This window comes from Zalophus californianus, chromosome 1 (genome assembly GCF_009762305.2).
Source record: "Zalophus californianus isolate mZalCal1 chromosome 1, mZalCal1.pri.v2, whole genome shotgun sequence".
Lineage (NCBI taxonomy): Eukaryota > Metazoa > Chordata > Mammalia > Carnivora > Otariidae > Zalophus > Zalophus californianus.
Window position 1 is genome coordinate 187,860,978 of NC_045595.1, and position 18,738 is coordinate 187,879,715.

Consider the following 18,738-nt stretch of genomic DNA (forward strand, 5'->3'; position numbering starts at 1 on the left):
TTCTTGTGCCTGTTAGATTAGAGGTACTCAAAATTATCTGTTGAATGTTTTAACATATTCTCTATAAATCCTGGAAAGCTAAAAAAAAATACTTTGGATCTATAAAATAATTTAATAACTTAGCTAATTATAATTCTTTAATTTTGTAATATTTTATATAAGAGATGTTTCCATAAAACAAAGAGTAATTTTAGGTACAAAAGATAGCTATCATTTCTTTCTTCCCTAGACCTTTTTCTTAAAGAATCTGTTCCCAGTCCACTAAGCACAGGGGAATGTGGGAACATTGGGAGCCTGCCTAAACTGGATCAATTCATTTCTTCTCTTGGGATCTGAAATTCAATGAGATGGAAAACCTTCGTTTTGGGTTGCTTTAATGAGGTCACATCGCACAGATGACAATACCGGGCAGTCAGTCTGCTGAAAGAAAGAAATGAAGTAGGCACATGCAGAGAAGCAAAGATGAAGAAAGCAAAAGGAAGAAAGAAGAGACAGTCAGGAGTTGTTGAATGGTTTTCCAGTTTAAGGAGGTGCTACACACTCTTATCACTGGGTTCCTGAAGAGCTTACTGCATGTCTCTAGTGAATCCCCCATTCGTGAGCTCTGTTGTGTGGGCCTCTGTTCTGTGCAATCACAGCATCCTTATGATATTATAATAATACGATATAAGACAAACTGTACCTTTTATTGACAGTCTTAAGGAGCCCTGCAAATATCAACACTCTCCCTTACTTTTCCTACAGTGCCTTCACCTCATGTATGGTCTAAGAGCAACACGTTATTTCCAATTTTCAAATGGGGGAAATCTAATAACACAAAGAGGTAAATAAGTTGTCCAAGGTCACAACACTTAGAGTTTGTAGGGGCAGAGCTGATATCAGAATTTCAAGTTCTCATTCCCAAGAGCTTGAACTAACCAATAAACCAGCTGCCTCCCTTGACGGAACTAAAGTATGCCAATTACCCAAACTGTGTAGGAAACATTGACCAAAACAGGGGTTAATTGGACATTGGTTGTTTTAATTCCATAATCAGCTCTTTCCCTGAGCTACCCTGGGAGTGAATAACATATCTTTTGCAGGAATGGGAAGGAGGCCAGCACAGGCCATCTGGCTGAACATGTCCTTTCGTCAAGTTTTCCCTGCAGCTGTGTGAAACTTACTGATGTTGAAGAACTTTGCAGTTTAATTTGTTTTATCATTTTCCCCTCTACTCTATTAAATTTGAAAGTAGATAAATCTCTATTTTCATATCAGCCAAGCAGTTCAACTAACTCTGAAGTTACTGAATCTACATGAACTTATGTATTGTGTGTGTGTGTGCGTGTGTGGGCAAAGGGGATTGAAATTTTCTGACATTAAAAATGACTTCTCATATTCAAAATGAGAGCATTTCATTTAAACAATGGCCACTAGGAAGGAAATAAAGACTCAGTTCTTTTCATGTGCAAAGTAAAACAATATTGATCTTCCAGTCAATCAAGAAAAAAGGGAACCATGATAGAGCACACGTAGCCCCTTTCCTCGTCCATGTTCCTGACTTCTTCTACTTTGTCCTTTTGCTAAGATGACAACAAATCTGGACTATTAAACTCAAGAGCAGTTCTTAAGACCTGAGTCAGATTCGCATCCATCAAGTGGGTTCCAATCATGATTCTAGTGCCACTAGCCAAAGGCAATATGTAAGAGTTGCTCCAGCTCTTACACGTTTAGTTTTTTCCTCCCATTCCTTCTTTCTTCTTGCCTCCTCCACCTCTTCCTTCTTCTCAAGTGGTTTAGTGTCTCTTCTTTTTTCTGTTAATTCTCAAGTCTTAAATTACTTCTACTTGTTTTACTCATCAATGCTGCTGGTATTCACAACTACAACGGCTGCTGGTATTGATGGGAAAGTCATATCCTCTACGCTGGGAACTGGCTATGGGAGTGGGACAAGGTGGGTTATTAATACCTAATGCAGGTATTAATGCCTAACTGTGACTCAGACTAGGGCTGTCCAAGCCCTAGATGATGAGCCTTGAACAAGGTTCAAGGCCTTGAGAATGGATGTTTGAAAAAAAGGCAAGCTTAGAGGAAATGTCTTTACCCAGTATACAATCTGGGTATTTTCTCTTAATTTTAAGGGTGAGGGCCCATGCCAGGGAATTACAGTAGGAATCAGACAAGAAGTGATAAAATCTTAAGGAAGACACTTGTATTCAAGCTATATGTGTGAGTAGATGTGGAAAATGAATTCCTAAAGTAGAACCAAGCACTAAGGGTGGGTAGATGGGTTATTTTGAAGTTGGCAAGCAAATAAAGACCAGATGGTTCTTGCTCAGAGGGCTACATAGCAAAATATTAGATAAGGGGATCTTGATTCAGCTAACCTCTACCATCTCAAGAAAAATATGCCCCTATTTCTAATAGGAAATAGGTACGGCATCTAACAGTGGGCAGCATCACACCGTGGGTGCCTGCAGTCAAACTTCATTAGTGAAGTTGGGTGAGAAGCAGGGTTACCTTGGGTCAGGCAAGGCCAGGTTGGACCTAAGGGCTCCAGATGCTTCTCTTGTTTCATTCGCTGCTGTCAACTATTGGATTTCCACCTGTCTCCAATACTTAAATAAACTGTGGTGGCTCCTGATCCTAAATTACAGCCTCGGCCAAAATGTTTTGACAATAACTGCCCAAAGGAAGAGTCAGAAATAACAATTATTATCATGGTGGGATAAATAAGAAAAGAGGCAGAAGGTTCCACTCTGACAGTTCTCTAACTACTCACTCAATTCCTCCCTGCCTAGCATGTAGAATGCCTCTTCTTGGTAACAGGACCAGGGCAGGATCAACAGAGGGGGATACTGAATTTGGACACCTGGACCAATTCCTGGAACTCTGGAGCTACAACAGACACTGAAGGGGGAAAAAAAAAAGTGACCTTGTGTTATTATCTCTTTGTGCCTCACTTTACTCATTTAAAAGGAGAAGGCTCAACAAGATCCTCTTTAAGATTCTATCATATCTCCCCAGGCTCTAGCTATTTTAGCTCCTTATTTTAAAGTTCTCCTTGAGAATGTTCTTAGTACAGCTAAGCCTAATCACTCTGCCTTTCTTTCTCTTCTCCATCTTTTAGAACTGATGCTCCTTTCAGGGGGTAAATATGTACTCCCACTCTAGATGGAATAAAATGCCTTCTTTCATCTTCTTTCTTACTCACAAAAGGGAGATTTTTTTTTTTTTTTTGCAGTTGAGTTTTATAGATAATTACCATGGATATCAAAAGGAAATACAAATACTTGCATAAATGATACCAAATTTTCAAAAAGTGACCAGAATAAAAAAATAACATACTCTTCTCTGCGTATCATAATCAGAGGAAACATGGTACCCATTGCTCCATTTACTTTCCCCACAATGTACTCTAGAGCCCAGGCATGTGACTAAGATTCCCAGTATTAAAGTGGAAGAAACTATAAATATTGTCCATTTACATCTGAGATGGTAAGAAACTACATCCAGGATTCTTTTCCTTTGAGATTTTTTCCTCCTCTCCCTTACTTGCTCCATTTCTCTGACAAATGTTTCCTCCTCTATTCTGAATGTCTTACAGTACTTAAAGAAACTCAGTCTATTTTTGAAATAAATTCCAGAGGCAAGGATAACGCATAAACAACTTAACTTACAAATTCAGCTCAAGTGAGTACAGTGGTTTAGGATATACTCACAGAAATGGCTGATAAGTTTCTGTATCCATTTACATAAGAATACCAAACTTTTAAAAGACTTAGTGTTTAAAAAAAAAAAAAGTCTAACCGCAAACATGGGTTTGCTATAAAATAGTTACCAAAGTTGTCTTTAAGTACGGTGTCCCCTCACCCTCCCAAAAGGTATGCACTATAGGAATACTCTCAAGAAGAGTGATACAAAGTGGGGAGTGGGTGGGGGGACTCCTTCAATATGCTAAAAACATCGGAGCGCCTGGGTGGCTCAGTTGGTTAAGCGTCTGCCTTCGGTTCAGGTCATGATCCCAGGATGATCCCAGAGTCCTGGGATCGAGCCCACCATCGGGGCTGAGCTCCCGGGATCAAGCCCGCATCAGGCTCCCTGCTCAGCGGGGAGCCTGCTTCTCCCTCTTCCCTCTGCTGCTCCCCCTGCTTGTGCTTTCTCTCCGTCAAAAAAAAAAAAAAAAATCTTAAAAAAAATACTAAAAATATCTTCAGTGTACTAAAAAAGTCCCCAAATTTAACAATATTTTTGTTCTAAAGATTTTACTCAACAGCATAAACATTATGAAGTAAAACTGGTTGGAACACAAGTCAGAATAAAAGGGCTATGTGGAGTTGTGTATAACCAAGCAAAATGAAAGAACAAAATTATACATTAAAGCCTACATACTGGAACAAGTAAGAATATGCCCTGAATTTCTACTTTTAACTACATAATCAAGAAAAATGGTCATCAGATAGTTGATACTAGTCAAATCTTCTTAGTACAATTATGACTGAAAAGGGGTAAAAATGATTAAACCTCCTTAAAATCTGTTCAATACCGGTTTTTCGTTACTAAAAAAAAAAAAAAAAAACGCCAACAGGAGAAACACTTCTACAATTGCAGAAGATAATCTTTGTATTTTGCATTAAGTATTTATACCTTTGTGTCACTGTGATGGGCCCAGGGATAAAAGAGGATTGGAAGTAACCCACAAAAATCAAGACCAGTAACAAGAAAAAATCAGGACTGAGAAACTAAACTCCATGAACTATTTTACTGTATTGGCTACTCACACGACTAGACATCATTCTAATCCTACCAGCTTTCAATGCCAATAATTTAAAATGAAGAAAATCTAAGAGTCAGATTTTCCACAGTTCACTTCGGAAAGAGGTTCTTTCACACCTTCAAACAATTCGTATCATCAAAAATTCCTTCCAGTTTTCATTTATAAAACATACTGTGAGCTTCAAACACAGTAGCACTGGGGCTCATCCACTAGCTCTGCAACTGTGGGTAAATCCGTCTGAGCCTCAGTTTAATATGTAGGATATCAACTTATCTAAAGGGACAGTTATGAAGACTGAATAACGCATATATAACATCCAACACAGCAAGTCCTTCAGAAATGTTAATTCAGTTTCCTTCTTTGTGCTACTTATCTCTCGGGTAGATACTGCTGATAATTTACATAATTGTTTTAATATAATTTTATATTAATTAGGCAAAACCTATCCTTTCCAAAATCAATCACTGTAATGGAAACTAAAGTAAGTTAGTACTATATTGCAAATGTTTTGGATACTCAAGTATTTTCAACAACCTTTGATATAACACCACATAGCTAACAGAATAGCTATCTAACAGAATCTGAAATCTAAAGTAGAACCATCTAATATGTATTTACTGTGACTTGGTACGTTAAGTTATAGGACAGTGCTTAATCACAGTACTGGGCCTATTGATTCCATTATCCTATTGTTTACAAGATCATCCATTAAAAGCAAACTGCTAGATTTTTTTTTTAAAGATTTTATTTATTTATTTGACAGAGAGAGACACAGCGAGAAAGGGAACACAAGCAGGGGGAGTTGGAGAGGGAGAAGCAGGCTTCCTGCGGAGCAGGGAGCCCGATGTGGGGCTCGATCCCAGGACCCTGGGATCATGACCTGAGCCGAAGGCAGTTGCTTAACGACTGAGCCACCCAGGTACCCCAAACTGCTAGATTTTTATGCTGTACAGGGAGAATTTAAGTGTCACCTGATTTCCCCTCCTTTATTTTCATTTAATTAAAGGAAATAAAACTATTAGTTTACTGAAAAGTATCAGCCTTGTCAGTGATAACCTCGGATCAACTTTAATTTTGCTAAAGAAATGTGATTTTTTTAAAAAGATTTTATTTATTTATTCGATAGAGAGAGAGAGAGAGAGAGTGAGAAGGCACAAGCAGTGGGATTGGCAGAGGGAGAGGGAGAAGCAGGCTCCCCGCTGAGCAGGACGCCTAATGTGGGGCTGGGTCTCAGGACTCCTGGATCATGAGCTGAGCCGAAGGCAGACACTTAACTGACTGAGCCATCCAGGCACACCCAAGAAATGTGATTTTTAAAAACTTAATGTTTAAATGACCTTTGCTTTTTACAGTGAAAAATACTGTTGACAGTGTAAATGCTCCATAACAGGGATACTGAGAAGATAATTGTTTCAAATATACCTAAAAAAGTGGATAACATACTAAAGCTAAGAATTTGGGCTTTGAATCTTAGTTTTCTGGGATTCTGGGAATAATGTTACCTATTTAATAAGGCTGTAAAAAGGATTTAATGTCATAAAACAAGCAAAATACATAGTATTGTGGCTGGTATCCTCTAAGTACTCATAAGTGGAAATGGATTCTATAGTAAATAAACTGTATTTTTCCCCCTAAAGCAAAACAAAACAAACCCAAAAAACAAAAAAAAGAAACTATATTGACATGTCTTACATTTTTTTTCAGTACTACGAAAAATAATCTAAAACCTGTACCATCACAGAATAACAGTAAAAAGCCAAAGTTATGAATCATTCTGATGTTATATAAATGAAATAGTGGTCCTACAAATATAGCTTCTGAGCCAAATAAAATGAATGACAAATCTAACTCACATTTATACACACAAATACGCACACACACTGCAGAAAAGGAGCAATCAGGTAAGAGGAAATCACAACACCTATCTAAATGATCTGAGTTTTAGCCCAGGGTTTGTCACTTACTACCCTATAACCTTGGCAGCTTGCTTAATTGCTCTAAGTCAAGTTTCTTCATGCACGAGAGAAGGAGAAAAAGCTCTACCAAGAGAATAGTTGGGAGGATTAAAGGCCGTGCAGTCTGATGAAGCTTCTTAAGTTTGAGATCCCAGGCTGCACAGACAGACCTGCAGGATCCGTGATGTCAGCAGCTTCCACCAAATCATCAAGTAATTACTTGAACCCCAAAGTATTAAGAAATGTTTCAGGTTTGTCAAAACTCTTAAAAATCTTTAAAGCCATTCATGGTTTGAGGTATTACTATTTCCACGAATTAGGGTGCTCTGGGAAGCTGGTAGAGATTTTTGTATGAATTTTAATATTCCATGAACACGAGGAAGGAAAATTCTTAAACCTGTAAACCTAAACCAGTGCCTACATCCATTGCTTAAGAAATTCCATCAGTAAGACTGAGAAACTCATTTATGATTACAGAGGCTATTTTTTATATAATGTTATCTGACAGCTGCTGGGATAACTGCTTTAGCTGTGTGTGTGTGTGTGTGTGTGTGTGTGTGCGTGCGTGTGTGTGTGTGTCCTACTGTAGGAGCTTCTTAATTGGCCCCCCTCCAATACATTCTCCACATTGTAGCCAATGCTCTTTGTGAAAGGTAAATCCCCTTGGCTAAAAACCCATAATGGTTTCCTATTTCACTTCAAATAAAGTCTGAATTCCTCTCTGTGGTCCACAAGGTCCTGTATAATCTGACACCGGTGAATCTAACCAATTTTATCTCAAGTCATTTAGTCCCTTGCTCATTACACTCTACTAAGCTGCGGTCCAACAGAAATATAATGAGAACAAAAATGTGATTTAAAATTTTCTAGTAGCCATATCTAGTAGCCAGATAAAAAAAGGTAAACCTAATTTGAATAGATTTTACTTAATCAAATATATCCAAAATATTGTGATACCAATATAAAAATCTTAAGATATTTTATATTCTTTTTGTCACACCAAGTCTTCTAAATTAGTGTATATTTTACACTTAGAGCCCATCTCGATTCAGACATACCCTGTGTGGCTCACGGCTACCATACTGGACAGCATCACTTGAGCTACGTGGACTTCCTTCGGTGCCAGAACAGACAGTTCTTTCCAGCCCTCTAGCCAGTGCACATGAGGTTCCCTCTTCCTAGAAGGCTCTTCCTTTGACTGCTCCTTTGCCTCCTTCCCTAACTCAGCCTGTGTGTCACCTCCTTTCCCACAAGCCTTTCCCAATGGCTTCACACCTTAGCAAAGCACCCAGAAGAACACAATTGTCTTAGGATTTCTCTCTTTCCATAATTTTTTTCTTGCTTGCTTTTCCTCGCTTTTTAAATATTTGTTTAACGCCTGTCTTCTACCACTATGCTGTAATTACTGCTCCACGACGACAAGGATTAGTTTTATTCTGTTTGCCACAGGCATGTCTGAGACACAGAATTTTTCCTGGATAAGTCAGTATCTACATATTCTTAGTTTCTCTCTGACCACATAACTCTCATACTGAAAAGGAACTTGCGGCATAAAAAATACATATACAATCACTTAAATTTATCATGTAAGACAAGTCAAGATGTTTAAAAGGCATAACTTTAAGAACTTCTTTTTGTGCTGTTATAAAGATCAAAAGAAATAATCACTTCATTTAAAATTACAAGTACTATCCAATGAAAAAGTTAAATTTTAAACTCAGATCAATCACGAAGTATTTCTAATATTTCTCTTTTCTATGCCTTCCAGAGAAAGTATTGTGTTAATTGCAATTTATGTGGCATCCACGTTTGTACACTTAGATCCCCTACAGATCTACAAAACCTTATAATTGCTAAGTCAGTCCTACGACTAAAGGGAGAAAAGAAGAGTCTGGAAACTACAAGTGTCACTGGAAGAAAACTAAACTTTTTAGCTAAGATCTAAACAAATTAAACTTTAACTTATCTCTTCCAGCTTCTCATTTTCCAAATTATTTACCATAATTCTAAACTGAAATCCATGATTTACTTCAGCATTTTACACTGTTACATGGAAAGGTGGTCATTGAAAATTACTTATAGTTTTTATACATATTTTAATATAGTCAATGCAAATAAATATCACATAACTGACCTCGTATGTACTTTTGAGAGGGAATGATATTAAAATTACAGACCTTTTTTTTTTTTAAATGTTGAAATCTGAGACTAAATTGACAGGTAAAAAAATGGGAATAAGAGTTTATATCTAACTTCATTATGCTGCATATAAAAGACCATATCATTCATTTTGAAATCGCCAAAAGTTCTATTGCATCATATTATGTTTACCTTGTCAGGTCCTCTGTTATTAATAATAGCATAAAGAATACATCCGCACAGACATGGCTGTCTTACATTGAGACACACAAACCTCATACACAAAAAACTATCAAATATTTATATAATGATCCAAGCACTATACACGTGTCCTTTCATTTAATCTTCATAAGAACCTCAAAAGGTAGATATATAATAAAGCCCATTTTGAAGATGGGCAAACTGAGGTTTAGAGATGTGAAACAGTTTGCTGGTAAACTTTGCTCTGCCCAACTGTTGAATCAAAGAGCTAGGAATGGAGATTTTTTTTTTCTCCCATGAACATGAGAGAAAGGCTTAGAAATAGTTTACTGCAATTCCTATGACTTGTAAGCTTTATAAACTTGAATTCTGAGCGTGAGACATCCAAGTCCCCAAACCACACCTCCAATGTCTACTAGTTTCCCACTACTTCCATGTTTGGTCAATTTGGTTTCCCATCAGTTCCCTAGATCCTCATTCATTTCTCTGCTAGAAATAAAATGAGGTTATGAATCTCAGCCTAGATGAAGGCGAGTCTACTCTTGTCAGGCATGGATTTTTGGATAGACCTTCTCATTCTTTATGCACTGCTGGAACCTATCTGCAAACCCCAACACCATCCCCAGGAGTCTAATGTTTCCCAGAACAATTAGAATATTTCTCAAATTTGTCAATTCAGCATTTAATTATGCTTCAAGGAGGCCACGCCTGGCTGTATTTCCCCTTGGAGATTCCTACTACCCAGCAAGAGTCTCTGTTAAGCTGTCCTCTTTCTCTGCTCAGCCATTATTACACTATTAAGGAAAACACTGCCATAAAATATTAAATATCAATAGACTATTATGTGTTTATTTGTGACTGTACCATTCACAGATTTATTCTACTACAGACACAATAATTTTATATAAAGATTTTTCCCTAGTTTTTAATATCTTTTTTAGTGATATCAGTATTTTCTCACTCTTTCTGGTATAAAAATATACTGGGTCCACATTCATGGGGAGCAATCCACAATTGCTGTGTGTGTATAAAATGATATATCAGTTTGCTTTAATTTACATCCTACTTGGATATGAATTCAATTTTGTTGTGGCTATAAGATTTCTCATTTGTTAAATGTACTCTTTATATTAACTGATTTCTAAGGTTCCTACTACTCAAAAACCCTGGTCTAAGCCGAGCTAATGGATACCAAATAATAAAAACATTAACTCATTAACTGAGCTTAGACAATTGTCACCCACATATTTAAAGTTGTCCTCATGAATGACTTTCATTTTACGGCCTAAATTAATAGTCATGATAACATGCTAAACGTTTTGTCTTCTCCATATGTTTCATGCACCTAGAAATCTCTGACCAAAGTTAACATGCAATTTTCTTGGATGTTCAAAGTAATTTGATATTGGTTAATAAGCATAATGTACCTAGATTCACAAAATGAATCTAAATAAGAGACAGATTTCACAGCTTTAAAAAATTCAACATCATAGATCAGTAGATGAGGAAAAAAGATGGAGTCAGTTTGAAGTGAAGAACGCTAAGTATGTTTGTACCTCCCTGTCCAGGTTCAGAGGAAGAACAATGTAAAGTAGTCACCTGAATTACTCTGACTGTAAGATAATTCTATAAACACGGTTCCTAGGTTGGTTCAAAAACAATGAATCCCTCTTCCTTCAACACAAAATACTTTCAGAAGAGAAGCTGATACTAAGGACTCACTATGGTCAGCACAGCAAAAATTAAAATTGTAAATAGACAAGAGAGAAAAAACAAAGTGTGTGTTGGGGGGGTGGTAGATTGGTTGAGCATTCTTTATTCATTTGACCAAGAAATATTTACTGAGCAGTTGTTATGTGCCAGGCACAATTAAGAATTGTGGGTACTTTCAAAAACAACCTCCCACTCCACCAAGAGAAGAAGAATGACAACAAAAGAAAACATAAATATCAATTTCTTTTATTTGGTATTCCCTTCTCTATCTTCCCATTCTGAGTTGGCTGAACATCATATGTATGCATGCCATGCATTTCTTTTGAGAAGGTGAAAGATCCCGAAATTTTCAAAGTTTGTAAAGTAATTACAAAACTAAAAACTAAAATTAAAACTAGAAAAAGTTAAAACACATTTTATTCTGGAAAATATTCTGGTTCTTAGTTCCATGGTTTATTTTTCCTCTATATTATCTCAATTTACATTTTTTCCATAAGAAAAAACTACAAAACTAAGTATATAAGAATAGAGCAGTAATCATTTTGATGGCTTATATTCAACTTTGAAAACATCTCTAATAGTCTTAATTTTGCCATCAAGTTTAAAAGTTCCTTGAAATCAGCCCTTCCCTTTATGGATAATAAAACCTTAAATTTTAATCACATTAGGATTTGGTATATTTGTATTTGTTATTTAACAAATGCTTTAAAATGTTTCTCCATTCACCCATTTTCTATAAAAGTATCTGAGAGCAAGTGTAGACCAATGTCCATGACCTCTGATTACACTGATCTTCTGTATCAGGATGTTTTTGTGATATAAAATTAAAATTAGTATATGCAGAACAATTACACTTTTGAATGAAAGAGAAATGCAATCTAAAAACTGTAAAGCTATATATACTAGTTTTAGGAATGTAGAAGTAAACAATGGGAAACAACTTTAATTCCATCAGTGAGCTATTCTGCTTCCTCTCTTTCTGAAATCAAGGTTCTGATTATAATCGAAGGATCAGAATGGGGACAGAGGAGGCAAAGGGCACTTGCAGTTCACATGTGGCAAGAGGCTTAGACAAGAGGAATTTCTCCTCTCCCTTTCACAGTACAGATTTATACGTAACCTCAAGAGTGCAGCTACAACATTTCAAGAATGCCTGAAAATGGCAAGGGGTCAAATCCCAATCACAGATATTTCAACCATTTTGTGAAATATTAAAACATTTATTTAATTCATACCAAGCAATCCTAAATTTTACACTATAAGTATCTGACAAACATTCACATCATTGAAAAAAAACTTGAAAAAAAAACTTGAAAAAATGTTTCAATTTCCTACAACAGAATCAAACAGTACAATGTTTATACAAATGAATGAAATCAGTAAAAGAATAAAGCAAATAAAACATTTCTTAATTTACTTAATACAGTTTAAGGTGGTACAGCGGCTACCTCTTTTTTTTTTTTTAATGAAAATCTCTTTTCTCATTCTCTGCACCACCTTATGTAGGACCTTTAACAATGTGATATGCTGAAAAATAATTAAAAATCATTTCCTAAACCAACCAGGTCCTCCATGACTTCTCTCATTCATTTTGTGGTTAAAATCTTACAATATTAGCTTGAATTTCATCTCTGCCTGACACGTTTCAAGCAGTGAAGCAGATTAGTGCCTCAGAACACTTTATAGGGTTTCGTTATCAATCAGGTTATGTTCCTAGTGACGCTTTCAGCAAAATTATCTTATTCGAATGAACTCCCATGGATTGAAGTAAACAAAGCTGTAGCCCACTGCTCTTGCACACTTTCCATTCATTTATTTCCTTTTTCTTTACTTAGACTTAAAGCACGTGCCATAGAAAGAGCGCATGTTAAATATTCCTGGAGTGTCACAATATGTAATACAATAAAACAAATTACAACCCTACCTTTCTTTCATAGCAGTGGTGCCAAGCACAGGTACACCGGAGCAATCAATCTGTTCTGCAGACAGTAAGGCTTTCATAGAATACTAATGTAAAATCTCTTTTCTTTCTCCTTTGCCTTGACTCCCCAATGCCCGGGTCCCGACCAATACTAGGAGGAGGGCGGTATGTCTTCTGCTGAGATAACCACAACTACTAATCAAGTCTACGTGTACAAGGGCACAGGATTAAACCTCCACCAAGCTTGAGTCAGGGTTTGAGAGCAGCTAACACATGCACAGCACGGTCAAAATTAAACACACACACACACACACACACACACACACACACACACTCACACACACCCATGCACATGCCATGAAAATACAGATGTGTCTACTTCGGTGAACTAATACATCACACTTTACCACTGATAGTTTTTTTCTTTCTTTCTTTCTTTCTTTTTTTTTTTAATTTCAGGATCACAAAATTACCTCCTGTTGTTGTGGGGGCTTAGATCCAACAGTACCCAACAATAATTATGTTTTCCCAGAAATGAAAATCATGATCAGTACTCTCTGCATTACACTGTTCAGTTTTTTTAAACATGGCATTTTTCTAAATTGGACTATCCAATACTGTTTACATGGATTTATACTTTCAAGTATTAACATAGGGTTAATGGACTCAGCAAAGATTCTTAAGATTTTGCACTTAAAAGGTAATATAATAGCTCACGACCACTTCTTCAAGAAAAGCATGTGCATTACCAATAGTGAAAAGATGTCCAAAAGATTTTATCTTAAAGTTTTCATATTAAGTATAACCACAAGCTATTTAAAAAAATATTTTCAGTTCTCAAAATTATTTAAAAAACACCTTTAACACTTTATAATTATGGTAGCATAGTGGTAATTTTGAACTCATAAATTCAAAATACTGAGGCTCCTTTCTATGAGGCATTTTTACTTGGCTTATTCTTCTTTTACCCAAAATGTGAAAAGGTATGCCAAATCATTGAGTAGGGTGATGACAGAAGTTGATAGAATTTTTTTTTAACAACACATATTACCTCATTTTAATTTGCCTGCCTTAATTTTCAAATAACTCCTGAAAAGTACTGATAGTCAAGGGGCTGCAAACTAAGCAATAATTAAGGACAAAACACTCTAGATAATCAAAGAAACTTAACAGGAAAGGCTTCCTAAATACAGTTCTATTTTCATGTACACAGATACTTTAACACTGCTAAAAGACACGTCGTATTCTGCATTCTTCTTAAAAAAAAACAAAACAAAACAGAAAAACAAAAAAAATGCAGCTAGAACAATTAAGAAATACTAGCGCCTCCAATGAAGTATTGCAATAATGTTTAATCGATACTGATGCATTTGTCCTTGACACACTGACCATGTCATCAGGCTACTGTCATGTGATATCATGTCATTTCCCCACCTGGCTCATGACCTTGTCCTCTAAATGACCTAAAGCTTCCCTCAAGTCGCAGGAGGCCCCTCCCCGCTGTCTCAGCAAGGTCGAATGGGTCAGCGTGTCCTCATCTATAATCCACCACCATTTGTCAGCAGGGAGGCTGGAGGAGGCAGGCTTGCTACAAGGGGAGAATGCCCAATTAGGCAGCTGTCACACAAAGCATAGGCTGCAAAATTATCCCCTGTCAAAAGAAAGAGCAGCTGCGGGTGCCAATTACAGCAACCTTTCAACCCTTTAGGTACTGGAAACTACACAGAAGTAAATGAAGAACAATTAGCGATAACAAATCGATGAATTAGGACAGTGAATTAGAAATTACTAGCAGGTGAGCCTGGGTCATATATGACATAAGGGCATCCCAGACTCCAGGCAAGGGCAGGGATGAACAGAGTCACACTAACTGTTTTCTTGCATATAGATTTCTCCCTCTGGCATTTTCTTTTCGCAAACCTAAAATCCTTTAAAATACCCAGGACCTCAAAGTACACATACCTTTTTACTTTTCATGGAAGACCCAAATAAATTGTTTCTTGACTAGAAGAAAATCCTTCAGAACAGTAAGTCTAGTTAAGTCTAAATGGTTCTTATACAATCTATCATGCTATCCCCTCAAACTTAAATTTAAGTGTGGCCCCAAAAATCTAAAATATCAGTTCAAACAGTCGCACCTAGAATATTGTCCATCTTCACCAAGTACTTGCCCTGATTCTACTTTAATCACACTCACAGGGAAACATCTCCAAGAAAGTAACCGGATATGAATTCTGAGCAAACTGTGATGCTGATATCATTATGTCGATGTTAAATTTCTGTACATGGTGTGATTCTGTGTGTAGAGAAATAACTGCAACATGTGCTTCTGTATATGATATGTATTTTAAAAATCAACTATAAATTACTCAGGTTATTCTGCTCCTACAGAAGTGATATCCATTAAAGTCTCAAGCATAGGAAGCCAATTCACTTGGACTCTACCCAACGAATGTCTTTGGTAGTTAGCAGTTAGCACTGAATGGGAACAAAGGAGGAACAAAATGGGCAAACAAGCCCCACAAAGGAAAGGAATCCAATATGGCTTAGTCTTTAGGGACATGGTTTCATTGTGCCTCAAAAAAGTTACGTATATTCAGAAACAACTTTCTGAAAGTCCACTTTAAACTAACACTACTTTTATTTTTCCTTAGGAAAGAAGCACGTATCTTCCTATACTGATTCTTTGAGAGTTGAGAAACCTGAATGATCTGTGCTATAATTTCTAAAGACGCAGGGATAAATTGCTCAACTAGAATTCTAAATCACAAATGGGCAAAAGTGAGGGAGACAAGGTGAGGCAATAAAAAGCCCTTTGCTCATCCCCTCCAACACATTATAAATAAATCACAGTTGCCAGAGGGAAAAGTTCATAATTCCTAGCTCCTAAAACAAGTCATTTGATAAAATTCCCAGGAGAGAACTGTCATGGGAAGAAAACTTCTCCATTAAAAGTTTATCCAAGAATTTGATTCATAAATTATGTTTCACCTTGTTAAAAAATGGGCATTTACACATTTTCTTTAGTTTAGAATGTAACCTTCTAAAGTCAAACATAAGAATTCAAAGAAAAAAATGGCAAGTAGACCGGAATGAAGGAGTTAATGCCTTTAGAATTCAGCTTCCATCATACATGGGTGACTATCTCTTTAAATAATTTAAATCCTCTCCATCAACTACAAAGCTGTTTTGAAGCCATTTAGCTTTGTTCTTTACATGTGTTCTAATTAAGAAATGACCTTGTCATCACACACACCATAAATCCGGGATTATTTCCTACAGCAAAAAATTCACAGAGTCCCCAAAAAAAGAAAAAGAGGGGAAAAAAAAGACTTCTTCCTCAGTTCCTCACTAAAGGAAGTTGTTGGTTGGCTAAACGCTGAAGCAGTTTCACCGCATAATTTTTGTTGTTGTTGAATGTCACAGGGCGGGTTAGTGTGACCTTGAGCTGCATCAGCAGCACAGCAAGGGTCGAGATGCCTGCAGGCGCCCTTGTACTGGATTTGCAAGACAAAAACCTTCAAACTGGCTGAAGGACATCTTAAATCTCTTCAAAGGTTTTCCGAACTAATCTGGGCTGCTCTTAGCAGGATCTGTGCCAGTGTGAGAGGCAAAATTAAAAACAAGGTCTTTGACAGGATGTTGTCTCCTCTTAACCCTTCCCAAGCAGAACAGAACAAATCACAAGCTTTCTGGAGAGATAGTTTACCTAGAAGCATTCTTTCATAACAAATTATGTAAGCAAGCAATCACAAAGGTTGGGGGCTATTATTCCTCAAAACTAAACCTCTCATTGCACTTATTTAAGAATTTGGGTCAATTTTCTTCTTGCCCATATTTTAGTGTAGTGAATGTAAAACTTAAAGCTCTATTTGTTAGCTCTGAGATTTGCAGGACAGTCATAGGTTAAGAATAAGGAAACATTTCTATCAACGTTAATCTCTAGAATTTTCTTTCTTTTTTAAGAATAAGCTTCTAGCTGGTTAAGTCACAAACTTCATGCATATTACCTATAGCTTACTAAAATTACAAGAGGTAAAGAAAATTACATCATACGTTTACAAATTTCTTCTACCTAACATGATGGATACACTGCTAAGGGAGGAAAAAATCAGAATAGGAAAAAACAGAAAATGAACATACATAAAACAAAGCCATATCAGGCTTGTTACAAAAAATCAGTGTGACATGCTGTTACTGTGTTGTAGTACTTCCGATGCATGCATCGAGAGAACAGTATCAGTGCCAGCAGAGGGTGTCAGTCTTCCCTGGCAATGCTCTCGAAGTTTAATTTAGTAGCTATGCTCCCAATAGTCTAAGGGAACAAACACCATAACACTGATTTTAGGATACTGCATTTTAAGTATCTCTCCATCTATAACATGTTAGGTTGTTATCAGATATAAGGTATATCATAATTAGTTCTACAGAGTATTTAGTAAAAGGCACAGAATTTATTGATAGTTGCAAATTATGCCCTTAAAAAAAAAAAAGACTAAGTAAATTCAAGATTATGCTGAGTAACAAACATACTTTCACTTACTTGAATTCTGGTACGCTTTCCTGAATGGGACAGGAAAAGAGTAAAGTAATACCTCGTAAGTAGATAACGCATGAGAGTGAACCATACATGTGAATTTCTTCTTTAGTCCCTGTGCAAAAGGAGACAAGAGTATATACTGTGCTAAATGCTATGGTTGAAGTCTGTAAAAAAAAGTACTCTTGGAACGGAGAGTGAGCAGTAACTAGGTTTTCAGTTCACAGGTACATGTGTCCTAGGTGGTCAGTGATGGTTAAAAAACAAGGGCTGGCCAGGGAGAAGAGAATGGCGCCATTCTAGGTTACATAAATAGACAGGGAAGAGTTGAGTGTGATACAGGAAGGGGGTGGTCCAATGTGACTAGAGATTAGGTTGAAAACGAAATTGGGACCAAGGACTTTGAATCAAGGCCATGCCAAGGAGCTAACCTTTATCTGGTGGGCAGTGGAAGGTTTACAGGCAATGGTATGATTAAATGCATGTCAAAAACAAAAACAGAAGTTGTAGAGTTGTTGATGGCTTGAAGGGGAGAAATTGAGATGATTTAGTGCAGAGAAGAAAACATGGTCAAAATAAGGCAGGGGGCAGGAATGTTGAAGAAAAAGGTGTAGAGAAGAAAACATGGTCAAAATAAGGCAGGGGGCAGGAATGTTGAAGAAAAAGATAACTGAAAAAACAATAAAGGCTGGTCTGAATATTTAGAAAGCAATTTATAGAACATAAAGAGTGCTGTTAAAAAAAGGGGGTATTTTTTTTTTTTTAAAGATTTCATTTATTTATTTGACACACAGAGAGACAGCGAGAGAGGGAACACAAGCAGGGGGAGTGGGAGAGGGAGAAGCAGGCTCCCCGCTGAGCAGGGAGCCGGATATACAGGGCTCCATTCCAGGACCCTGGGATCATGACCTGAGCTGAAGGCAGACAGTTAACGACTGAACCACCCAGTTGCCCCCCAAAAAGGGTATTTTTAATAGCAAATTCACTGTCAAAAAATAATGAAAATAATTACTGTATCTCAAGCCCAGGTTTGTAAATCACCTTGTTGACATGATTTGTACGAAGTTTCAAGAAAACTAAGAACTCCTATAGAGGTATGTAACAAAGAGTCAGAATCAGAATCTGTTGTAGATTTGAATTTTCTACATTTCAAGTAAGAATCTTTATTAAGTATCAGGTAAGGATTTTTGCTTATTAAGGCAGCAATGTGTACCTTTTCAGAACAGTGTGAAGGCATATTTCCCTTGGCTATAAGAGATCTGGCTTAAATCAAAATGTGGTTGATGAGGCTACCACATTATGAAGAGTTTCATCAACACTAATGAGCATAAAATTAATTCAGCAAACATTTATTGAGTATGTACTATGTTTAGAACTCAGAATTAAAAAATAAAAAATCCCCAACATCCTATCAGCTTTGTGCTTCTACTAGTATGTCACTTATAATGGGAAGTCCCTAAATTATAGTTCACACCATGACACCATTACACAATAAAAAGCCTATTAGTAAAAAGAA

The 18,738-nt window shown here is 36.7% G+C and overlaps 2 protein-coding genes across 4 annotated transcripts in view; both read right to left on the minus strand.

Moving 5' to 3' along the window:
- Positions 1–17,338, minus strand: part of NRIP1 (nuclear receptor interacting protein 1) — a 40,949-nt gene extending 23,611 nt beyond the window's left edge. The window contains exon 1 of the mRNA XM_027581694.2: positions 17,229–17,338. The gene's annotated coding sequence lies outside the window, so the exon portion shown is untranslated. The remainder of the gene's footprint in view (positions 1–17,228) is intronic.
- LOC113915784 overlaps positions 1–18,738 on the minus strand; it is a 108,559-nt gene that overhangs the window by 35,410 nt on the left and 54,411 nt on the right. Inside the window, exon 4 of one of the 3 annotated variants that reach the window (XM_027581698.2) lies at positions 16,868–17,000. The exons of the other annotated variants lie outside the window; for them this stretch is intronic. Coding sequence (XP_027437499.2) covers position 17,000 — 1 coding nt within the window. The 3' untranslated portion in view covers positions 16,868–16,999. Of the gene's footprint in view, positions 1–16,867; positions 17,001–18,738 lie in introns of those variants that run through there. 3 annotated transcript variants of the gene reach the window in all.